At 35.8% G+C, this 12,272-nt stretch overlaps 1 protein-coding gene across 2 annotated transcripts in view; it reads right to left on the reverse strand.

The window, feature by feature from the left end:
• LOC119636098 (kazrin) overlaps window positions 1-12,272 on the reverse strand; it is a 74,441-nt gene that overhangs the window by 18,602 nt on the left and 43,567 nt on the right. For both annotated transcript variants that reach the window (XM_038031231.1, XM_038031232.1), the window contains exons 4-9: window positions 6,656-6,895; window positions 3,457-4,344; window positions 3,337-3,397; window positions 3,085-3,275; window positions 2,522-3,016; window positions 2,233-2,394 (exon numbers count right to left, since the gene is read on the reverse strand). In XM_038031231.1, coding sequence (XP_037887159.1) covers window positions 2,233-2,394; window positions 2,522-3,016; window positions 3,085-3,275; window positions 3,337-3,397; window positions 3,457-4,344; window positions 6,656-6,895 — 2,037 coding nt within the window. The remainder of the gene's footprint in view (window positions 1-2,232; window positions 2,395-2,521; window positions 3,017-3,084; window positions 3,276-3,336; window positions 3,398-3,456; window positions 4,345-6,655; window positions 6,896-12,272) is intronic.

Genomic DNA, 12,272 nt, shown 5'->3' on the forward strand with positions numbered 1-12,272 from the left:
CGTATCAATTGAACAGATTGCTATGATCACTTTCCTTAGCGTGTAGTTCGCGACTTTCGAAAGTGATTTTGGGAGGCAATGCGAGTAAAGTAATAAAGTTTTCCCCTTATAGGCCTATGTTTTCAAAGTATTGTGTATTCAAAAAAAGGGAAAAAGAAAATTAACGAACCGTTTTACGCAGTTGTTAACCGATGTCCTTTGGTCATTTGTACAAACCTTGAAATCTGAAAGGCAAACGTATCAATTAATTGAATAAATTCTTTTGAAAGCTTTTCCTTCGTTTACATTAAATTAATATGTAACTGAAAAATAATTACAATTTTCAGTGGATCCATTACATTTCCAAACTTTCTTTTCATCAATTTCGACCGCAACAGCCAACCAAAAAAAAAAAAAAACCGGGCAGCGACTACCGTGCAACATAATTTCGTATTTGGTTCAAGCAAAGCGATCTCCTCGACATTCGATACGACATAAATGATTCATTAAACGAAATGATAAAATTAAGAAACCACTCTTCTCTGTGTTGCTTTGTTTACATTTTCGTATGAGTGACTGTGCTTGTTATATTACGTAAATGTGAATAATATTCAAATGAGCTAATGAATCAATGGTGTGGATTGATGTGCAAAGAGAAAGAGAAAGAGAAAGAGCAAGTTAAAATTGTATTTATTTTTCCTCGTTTTTTTTCATCATTAAATCGTATTTGCACATTAAAAATTTTACTTTCCACAGGACAAGAGGAAACTTTTCAATTATGGCCAAAACAGATTTTTCATTGTGCAAAAAAGCGAAAAAAAAGAAAAAACAAGAAAAAATTTATTATTCATGTTGTGCTTTTAAGCTGATTTCGAAATTGTATGTGATTCTGTAGGTAATCATCTATTTGTTAAGAAACATGAGCAAACTTTTTAAGTACGAAATGTTGTTGTTTTTGTTTAAAATTTGACGATTATTTTGTCCCTACTAAAGTATTACAAACTTACATTTCCTTTCAGGAATGGGTAGGGTTTACTATCCTCCGTACTATTTAGGTCTTATTAAAGCCAAAAAAGTCTAAAGAACAACTGAAAAGTATTATGGTAAACAGAGTTACATGGATAATAGAAAAGAGAAAGAGAGAGAGAGAGAGAGAGAGAGAGAGAGAGTAAGAAAGAGGTTAATGACTTCTCAGTCATTTTACACAAAAACTGTGCAATCGTCTACGTTTCTCTCTTGCTGTCATTTATAAGCAAGAAGTAGGTAAAGAGGGTTCAAACTTTTGCTTGTTCAAGAGAAAAAGAATTTTGGTTTGCACATTATGCCAAAGCAAAGGCTTTAGTTAAACTCATCATGCATAGGAAATTTACTATATTTGTCTAATATTTGCAATATATAGAAATCTTCATCGAAATCTTTCCATATTGAAATAGCTTTTGGTCCGCATTAATGAGGAAATCGATTTACTCATTTATAACTATTGCTCTCTCTCTCTCTCTTTCTCTCCCTGTCTCTCTGTTTATTGAAATGAGGATGACTTTAATAGTCTTAAAATAGGACAAATTTGATACCTCCCCCTTTTTTTCTTTCTCTAGCTGCGTTAGGTTCTGACAAACTCGTTTTGAAACATTAAAGTTACACTTAAATTTTATTTTACGAGAGTTGTCGAATCAAATTGTATGGTTTAACCAGTCAAGTGTGTATAACGAATATATCGTCTGTTCTTTTTACAATAACAAAGTTTCAATTAGCAGACTTTGAACGAGATCGTACGTATGGACTGCCAAGACCCGAAGAATGGCAACAAAATGGTATTGAATGGTTGAAAGGGCAGTCGATCAAAGGGCATTTCAACAAGTGCTATACATTGCAATTTGCTTGGCTATTTGGACAGGGGAAAGTCCTGTTCAAGATACCTGCTTCGCCTGCTTGCAGTGGAACAGCAACCAGCTTAGTGAGAATGTTTCAATCCAGTCATGTGTCAAAGCAATAAACAAGACTTCTTGCTTCGATACTTAATTATGAGCTAGGCGGGGCTCTTAGACTTCGCACGTGAGATATTAGAGTAAAACAACTTCTTCTTGACAAAATGTTCAATAAGTTATTTAAGCATAACTTTCAGAAAAGTACACATTTATTTGTGATATATGTGGATCCTTTTACGCTCTAACTGGTACCTTTGAAACCCTTTGTTCTGAGAAGATCTTGATAGATATCTTCGGATTCTCCCCGATGTACTATACTATTACTTACCTTTCAAATTGTCGGCATATTCACTCAAATCTATAGAACGCGCCCAACGTATAAAGCGTTGATTGGTCCAAACTATCGGATCAGTATCTACTGATTCTGACTGCACCCGTCTCATAGCCAAAGTTTGACGATCATATTTGACAATTCGTAAGACGTGAATACCTATCGCGTGTAAAAAATAAAACAAAAGAAAACAAAAATCATAGAGACGCGGGTTAGTTAATAATTTAAAAAGAATTCTTCAATTCTTTTGCATTAGGACTTGAGTATTCAATTTCAGAAATCTTACCATGAACGATGCTCGCTTGATGAAATTTACGAGTTACACCCAAAAATTTCTCCAATTCCTTTTTCGATAGCGTATCTAGCATCCGAGCGTCTACCATAGAGTGCATGAATGATTCGGCGTATTGGGGTAAACCAATATCGGGTAACCATTCTGATGCTACCCAAGTATGACCTAATTGCGTTATCATGGGATAACGTACCAATTCGGGTCGTCTCTGCTCTTCGATAGCTAAACGTAACTTTTTACGATGCATAGGATGAGTTAAACCTAGACCATTTTCTAGCTCGACATCGTTAAGCTCCAGAAGTACTTTGCCACTTTTCACATTCTCAGCACAACGTGTACTATATTGGGGCATGCCTAGGGCGACTTCAAGCCAAGCTAGAACCTGTGATGCTCGCCAACGTTCCATCGGTAGTGAAGAAGCCTCACGCAATAACCGAAGTTTCTCAGCATAACCCTCTTCGGAGAGGGGGCTCCAGGAAAAGTCGGTAACTTAGAAAGAAAAAGAAAGACATAAACTTATTGATAATTTGCTTTGAAAAAAGTGTTTCAATCTATACATTCAGTTGCCCCATCTGCTGAGAGGGCCTTGTTTTTATTGCGCGATCTGGCAAATACACGGGAGATACTACCCCAAGTGCCGCCACGCGCGTTGCGAGCAGTAAAATTTGTTCCCGATTTAGCGGGAAATTTTCGAACCACAGCACCTGTTGCATCGGAATCGACAGGCGAACCTAGTTGTTCTACGGATCTGAAAGCAGTGAGGTTTTAAAATTTTCTAAAATAAATTGAAACACCAGTGAACTGCGTACCTAGAATATGCTGCTGAGTTTAGGGGCGATAAAGTAGGACTCCGTTCCTTAGGGGTTCCGTCTGGAAAGCAAAAATTAAATCATACGAAAGAAAGACGGAAATGCTCGTTTTGCCCTTACACTGATACGCGTTCTGACTAGATACTAAAGATATACTATCCGGATCTACAGTTATGCAGGGACCATTATCGCAAGTGCCATCGCTAAAATTCAAATCACCGCCCGTACTCTCCCGATCACTATTATTCCTAAGTACGGAATCATTTGAACAGGAATTTCGATCGCCTGTTGTGTTTCCCGAACTGCTGCTAAATGCTGACAGCGAATTTGAATTGCCACGCCCACTATCATCGTTACGAAAATTATTGGTAGCAGTGTTTGGCAATTGATTTAGTAAACCCGAATTAGCTGAGGGCGGGGTTAGAGGGGCAAATGATAATAGACTTTCTTGATCAGAAAGGCATCCGGACATCTGTCGTCTTGCTTCTTGCAATTGCTCCTGCAATCTTTGCAACTGTATATCCCTAGCACTAAGCTGTTGAGCCAACGCTAACGATCTTTCAGCCTCGTCGCGTGCCTGTTTCAGTAGTTGCCATCGCTCTCGCTCACGATCCCCCGACAACTTGGCATTATTTGTTTCCGTCTCTCTAACCCGATCCTGATAGTTTCGTATGAAATCTCGCAATTCTTGTTCTTTTTCGTGCAAAGAAGCACACAATTGCTTTACTTGACTTAGTAATTCCGATTTTTCCGCTTTCAATTTCTTGCGATCTAATCTCAGAGACATTAACTGATTGCGAACTGAACGCAATTCTTGTTCTAAGCGATCGATACGCTGTTGAACATTACCACCGCTACCGTCGGTGGATTGGCCATCGCCGCAGCTATTTGTATCAGAGAGATCAATGCCACCTACAGCACCTTCAGGCGAATTTTCAAGTAATTTCCTTAAGCGTTGTATCTCAGCATTAAGTCGTTCATTTTCTTCGCGCAATTTGGTGGGAGAGTCTGAAAAGCGGATAGCAAGAATTTATTATATATAGATGGTAATAAATAGAATTATTGGACTAAATATTTTCAATTTTTCCGCTATATATGACCTTTTTTGGGATCCTTTTTGGTAAAGGTGTGGATAACAGTAAAGCAGAGACAACTTACACATTACGTTATTAACATGAACACTTCTAAATCGAAGGGGAAAAGAATTTGGTATTCGAATTTTTAGAATGGTCTCTGAAAGCACTAGACTACTATACGCAAGCTCATGCTCACTGGTCGTGACGCTTGGATGATACTAATTATGGTGGCTTATGCAAAAAGGGTATCTGCGTCTTCAAAACGATAGAGAAGCTTGCTGGCGATTGTGAATTGAATAAGTCGCGGTACTCATATCATTGCGCCACGCCACCTATTTCGAAAAACAGGAATAGTGTTGAGAGCGTTAATTAGGAATTTTTTGTATATCTCATTAAGCAAACACTACTCGCTTAGTAGTTAGTATTTGATTAATTGCAAATGCTGGCCTATGATTCGTACATTTTTGGAAGAGATGTTAATCGTAGTCTTTTGTTCTAGTATTCATAAGGCGTATTTATGTACATAAACATATGTGTTATACATTTCTTCTATATCAGGGTTGGCTGAAAAGTTTTCGACCGAAGTGAGAAAAAATATTTTTCGTGCAAAATCCAACCTTATTCATAACAGCAAATTGCGGCTTGTCGGTTGGAAGAACAAAACGGACAGACGAGCAGACAAGCTTAGAATTAGTATTAAAAAAGAATGGGAATATCGCTGTAAATATACGTACAAACTTTATATACCTTTGCGTCGCAAGTGGCGTAGGGTATAAAAAATGAATATAAGAGAAATTTTGTAAGCGTTTTACGTATACATACAAACGTATACAGGCCGCATAACTTTACGCACGTTTAGTTGATTGATGGCAGCCATTAAAGATAACACGTGTAATAGTAATATCGTTGGGCTAAAGCGAGAAATAGACAGAGAGATCTGGATCGATTTGAGCTACGATTCTGAATCGATCATAAAGCATGGGGGCTATCCAAAGTCTTTCAGGATGTTGCGTACATCCGCAGAAAGTTAATATATTTTTGCTATATGCCAACCATGTGAGTTTTCTTTTGTTTTTATTCGTGAAGCGTCATTTTGCATTTATGCAAAGTTTTCGGGCTCGCCAATGGATGACGTGAAAGAAGAGATTCAAGTATGTTATGAATGGATGAGATTTCTGACAAGTGGATGATTAATGGCCATTATGAAGGTAAATGCGGGAGAAACTTGACGTATTCCAGGTAATTAACCGCTGGTTAATATTTCTGCGAATTGAGTTTAAATTTAGTTTTTTTTCTTCTCATACGAGAAAATGTAATTAGAACATAGCTTAGACGATGGCATTGAAATTTCATGCACAAATACTTTCTTAACTTTTTTTATAGAATTTAATTTGACAGTCAGGTAATAATATGCTCTTTACTTTTTCTTTTACATGTAATAACTTTTGACATTACCAAGAGAATTCCCAAAGGATCATGCAAAACTTTTACAACAACAGCAAACAAATATAATAAACAAAGTTGAAAGTTGTTACAACTAATTAAAGTCACATTACGCACAAACACGCGCAAATACATACATACATACACACACATACACACACACACACACACACACACACCATAACCACACAACTACACATTTACACATATAAAAAAAAGGTAAAAAATAAAATTTCTCTAAGAAGAACATAAAAAAAAAAAAAACAAAACGATTAATATTAATATTTGTTTCGTTAAGGGGAAGAACATCTTGAATGAAGTTGTGTGTCGAAATCAAGAAGAAAAAAAAAAACGAAAGAAAGAGAAGAGGAATGAATAACATAAGTCCAGTTTCTCAAGAAAACATGAAAAGAAAACGAATTGAAAAAAAACCTATGGTATTGCGCTTTGAGCGCTAAAGGTTGAGGTAGCTTGTTATAACCGCTATATACACAAAAGTTCATGTTCAGTTCAGTCGTGTATATAGTAATTGTGATAATAATAATAATAAGAAGGTTTTCTTCTTTTTCTTCTACTTTCTTATAGAATGTCTCCTCTAGCGTTTTGCTCTTAAAATACCGAATATGAAAAATGAAAAGAAAAGGAGAAAATCAACTAAATGTAAGAAGCAAATATGTGCACAGTTCATTGTAATTGCAAAGACAAAAGGATATGAAATTGTAAAAAGAAGATTAATATGTAGCGGGATACCGTAAAAGAAGGAATAAACACTCATTCAAGCAGACAGACAATAAACTTACCTGCATGATAATTGTACTTTGTTGTATCGTTACGATTACGATTTCCATCGCAATTATTGATGTTGCTATTGTTCAACATGGCGGCAGTGTATGCATAAGTATTGCTGATTGTCGTTGCTAGCGATGACGCGAATAATCCATCCGTGGGTGTGGTGATGTTATACGTATCGGTCGAATAGCGTGTATCCATTACATGACCAAAAGAGGAGCATGCAATATCGTTGGCATTTTTCTTATCAACTGTTTACACACACATATACATAGTATATATAAGTATATGAAGGTAAATAAACAAATAAATGAAAAAAAAAGGGAAAATAAATAAATAAACAAAATTGGAGAAAGACGATAAATGTATATGTATGTGCATTATTGGTTTTTTCTTCGCTTCAGACACGTTGGGGGTTTATTCATTTTGTCAAGACGTTTGTAACAAGTAAAAGATAACTTATCTATCAACTATATACACTCTTTATTCTTATCAAATTTCGAGTTGATCTAGGCGTGTCCACCTCATATCCAGTGTCTATCCGTCTCTTCCTCCCTCTCACTTTCTCTTTCCTTCAAGGAAATTAGGAATCGATCAAGGCATGTTGACAGTCTGTCCTAATAGTTCTAGGCATGTCCACATCATCTACTTGATTGACAGCCTGTGCCTCTTGCCAATCTAGTGTAAGCATTCTCCTAGTCATAAGAACGAAACTATGTACCTAAGGTTAAGTAAAACATGGGAGTCTTATGCGCACAGGCTTGCAAATGAAAATGTTCCAAATCGGCCACAAGACAGCGTTAACTTGAAACACTTGGCCTTTATTTGCGCAATGCCTATACACCACCGCATATGCGTGGACAAACATTCCGATACAGAATAATTCTAGATCGAGCATATATACAAAAATGGAAATGGATGTTACCTAAGCGCATCCAATAGTATAAACTATCGAAATTTAGTTTGTTCGTACTTTTCATTTTTCGTTTTCTTCTGAGATAAAGGGGATGCGTTCGAAGAACATATGTAGTTTTCTTACTTCTTCAAAATAAACAAATATTCGGCCACAGTCGCGTGTATTTATTTCATACGTGTTTCAATTCAAACGTGTGAATATAGTAAACTTTATTAATGCATTATGTCAGTGTCCTGCAGAGCTTCAATATTTCTTAATCTAAATATTTCAACACATGTTTTTTCAATAACTTCCAATGGAGAGCATGCAAGTATTACATAGAATCACGTGAAAGTCTCTCCATCACGTACCGAATTAAAAAAAATTCCAATGGCATTGTGCTTGAAGCGAACTTGTACTTTTCCACGCATATAAATTTTGATTGTTAACATTTGATATTTGCGAGCATTAGAAATTTATTAAGGGAAAATATCCTCTTACCCTATTACCTGTAAAAATATTTCATTAACTACCGCAAAATTTTGAGGAGAAGGAGTTGCCGTGAAAACCGATGATTTACTATAAGAATTACTCTACAATCTCGCGCCGGTACGAATAAGACGTTGCATTGCATGATAAGCTTAATATATTCAAGGAAAATCCTTAAGGAAGCAGTTAGACGGCAATCACGTCAAATTATCCAAATGCATCGTCTTTGTATTGATTAAAATCGATTGCCGGTCAATATATTAACTAATAACAGAATTTAAGGTTGCGTTATACGGGTATATTAAGCTTTGTGCAGATGTATGCAATGCACAGAAGGATTTGAGATAGACGCCCTTCTGTTTATGCCGATCTACTCAAAATTACTTACTGAATCGAACCAAGCTGGTCTATCCAATTTTCGCCTATACGTCTAGTATCCCATTGCCCAAACTACAAGTTACAAATTTTGGGATATTTTAATGGAACTCAGATAGATCCACCTTTTATTATATCGATCGATCCAGGATCGCTAAGCTTTTCTGTCTATGTATCGCTATGTTTGTTTGTGTTGAACCTGCAGAGAGCAGTTATTGAGACATCCTGACGAAATTTCGTACGCCAACGGATTTTGGCCTATGGACGAATACTATTGAGAGTGGTTTGGGTTGACCAATTTCCATATAACACATCATTTTGAGAAGAGGTTGTATGAAAAATCGTGGAATAGAGTGAGGCGGTGGGCCGCTGTAGTGCTTTTACCAATTTATTATACACTCAGGTGAGGTTCGCTACACGTGTAATACAGAAATGGTCAGAAAGAGGGAGAGAAAAAGAAAAACTTGGAGAGTAGGGAAGTGGTCACAGACTAGCGGCTTTGAGACCAATTGGAAAACGTTATGCCTTTCCCAATTGAGCACTCGTTATAGCTACGGCCACTCACTAACGCTCTGGTCAAATCGAAGTAATATTTGAACCCTCGAAACAACGACTTGTTTTACTCTGTTTCTTTTCTCTGTCATCTTTTTTCAGGAGGGGTAAAATTTAATCACATATTTGACTTTTTTTCGAATTTTATGACGACATTTCGCATTTATGAGGCTAGACGAAGGGAATATTTAGTTGGTGCTCTCTTTCATCCGTTAGAGTCCACATTTAAAGGGGCGTTTATCATTTCCTCACTTCTTTGGTTATTTCTTTTTCATTAATTTTTATTAAAAAAAAGTAGAAACTTTTCTCAACCAATATCCTGCATTTAACTTTGACGGTTATTAAGGATACGTTTCAAGGTAAATTTATCTTTATTGCTTGCTTTTCAACTTTATTTGATTTGAAACGATGATATCTCTTAAGAGTGCAATGATATATAAACACCTCTCACGCTGTCATGCTTTCTCAATAGTATTTATGCATGCGCATGCATATAAACGCACTTACGGTCATGAATGCAAGCAATTTTCAGCAAATGACTCGGGGAGGATGTGTGCAGATGGTTTGCGCGTTTTAAATGCCGAACACATTGAATGCATTTGCTTGGCGCATCATATATCCAAATATCAAAAAGTTGTGTTCATTCTATGTGTTTATATATATATATATATATAGCTGAGCATATAGTTTGCTTTGCATATAATTGAGAAAATCCTATTTTTGTTCTGCATGCGGTTTTAATCAAATAGCAATCAAATTATATGCGCGAACACTCCGAGCTTCATATGATTTGATCATTTGCATTTTTATTAAAGCAAGAGAAGAAGGAAAAAATTAAATAAAATTATATTTGTATATTTAAAATAACAATACGTGTGAAGACCAATCCACCGGAGCAAGAGAAAATGGAGTGATATGTGATATCCGAAGAAGTGCGTGTGTTTGAAAGGCTTAACATAAGAAGTGAAAAGGCCATTGTGTGACTAGTTTTAAAAATTGCGTGTTATATGGGAAGTGATTGAAAAAGTGGTCCGATCCGGAACATTTTTAATAGCGTTCTTCCTTAGGCTAAAACACGACAGTATACCAAATTTTCATTAAAACAGCCCAAAAATTGAACATAGGAATAGAAGATAGACATATGGATAGACACGCGATTCTCAATTGGTCGATATACCAAAAAGCAGGTCTATCTGAAGTTCTTCTGGGTGTTAACATCAGCACAAACTTAACAGACCCTTCCAGCATAACTGAATACGATTTCGGAATTTTACAGTTGAATAGTATAAGAAGAAACGGAGGATGCTAAAATGCTTTCAGTCACATCAATAAAAGACAGTTTCGGACAATGCTCTTTCTCCTAAAGATAGCAATTGGAAGTTTAGGAGACTAGACTTTCAGGCAAGGATAAGTACAACCTCTGTTTTTTTATAGAACGTCAACAAATTGGCTTAAATGAACTAACGGTAAAATTTCTCAAATAACGATAGATTATTGGCAAGGTAACGCATTCAGAAGTTCTAAAGGTGGATCTCGCTCGTCAAAACGAAACGCTTAAGATGGCAAATTTACCGACATAGCGAAAGCACAAACAGAAGGGAATAATCAATATTCAAGGAGCTAGCTGCCCCAAGTACAAGAACTATGCAAACAAGCGTATGAAAGAAATGTTAAACACGTAGGATATCGCATATTACACATACTACTCAATAAGGTCGTAGGATGACACATAGAGGAATGACGGACTATTTATGAACCATTATGGTCAACCTTTAAATTTCCAAAACATTCAAAAAAAAAAAACAAAAACCATGACCAAAAATTCGACCAAAGAACACGTAGGATATCGCATATTACACATACTACTCAATAAGTACGTATGATGAAGAAGACGGACTATTGATGAACCATTATAATCAATCTTTAAATTTTCAAAGCTTTGAACAAAAAAAAAAAAAACAAAAATCACGTAGAATATCGCATACTACACATACTACTCAATATGGACGTAGGATGACGCATAGAAGAGTGATGTACTTACTATTGATGAATCATTATTATCAACCTCAAAATTTCCAAAGCATTAGAAAAAAAAAGAAAACATCAATTCCGCCCATTAACCATAAGTTACAGTTGTTTGATGTAGCGGTTGTTTTAGATATCGGTTTTTACCTATCGTAAGTCTTGCAACTGCAATCTAGAAAATTTTTCCAACCTTTTCATTTTATAAACATATATTTTATATTATTTTTTAAATTAAATTCATTTTATATTTGGATTTTCTACAAAGAAGTTTTCCGTTTTATTAATTTTGCGCTTCATTAATGTTTATGGAAAGCAAATTTCTTGTCATATGCTTTCGCTGCAATAATGCAATGCAAGCTATATAAAGTCGACTCGTTTTTTCACACACATGTACATGCATTCATTGCGTTCAATACTTTATTTTGTTTATTTTTTTATTCAATTTCTTCAAAGAGAATGAATAGCAAGAGAGTTTGCACCCATTGCTACAATAGTTAGCGAAAAGAGCAGCGGGTATTACGTGCACTGTAGCTTGGAATGCATGCATTTTCATTAAACTTATAAAGAAATATTTCCTTATTTCTGTCATTTCTTTATAGATTTTTTTCTCTCACTCCCACTTTCTCTTCTTAATATTGCCCTCTGTCTCTCTCTCTATCTCTCTCTCTCTCTCTCTCTATCTCTATGTCTTTAGAAGAAAATATATTCTATATATGTCTACTCACATAATACATTTGCATATTCATAGAAGCAGCTCAACACTTTTTCTATTCACATTCTATTCTATAACACATCACTTATTCTGTTATATATTACATCACATTACACATATTTGCCCGAAAGAATTGATTGACTCTTAACTTTTATCGTTACTCACACATTTCATCTCAAATACTCTGTCCTCAGTGCTCCTACAATTGCTTTGCTATTCTATGCTGCATTCGCATTATCCAGGAAGAAATATACGCTTTGTACTAATGCCATTTCCCTGTTTGTCCGTCGATCTCATTTCTTTTAACGGGAACTTTACTTTCAAGTTTGCAACTTTAGCCGAGCTATTGAATTCAAGCTATTATTGTTACTTCACAGATCTGCACCGATAGATTGCTGCTCCTCTTAAAAGATTGCAACTCCCAGTTCTTGCAAATGCATGCGGTGATTTGATGTTTTAAAAGGCGCTCGGATCCACTTTTATACCCGTCGCCGAAGTATGATTTTGTTAAAACGTTTGCAGAGCCCAGAAGGAAGCCTCAGAGATCCCACGAATTATATATAACCTCGATCAGCATCAA

Source organism: Glossina fuscipes, unplaced genomic scaffold (assembly GCF_014805625.2).
Source record: "Glossina fuscipes isolate IAEA_lab_2018 unplaced genomic scaffold, Yale_Gfus_2 27, whole genome shotgun sequence".
Classification (NCBI taxonomy): domain Eukaryota; kingdom Metazoa; phylum Arthropoda; class Insecta; order Diptera; family Glossinidae; genus Glossina; species Glossina fuscipes.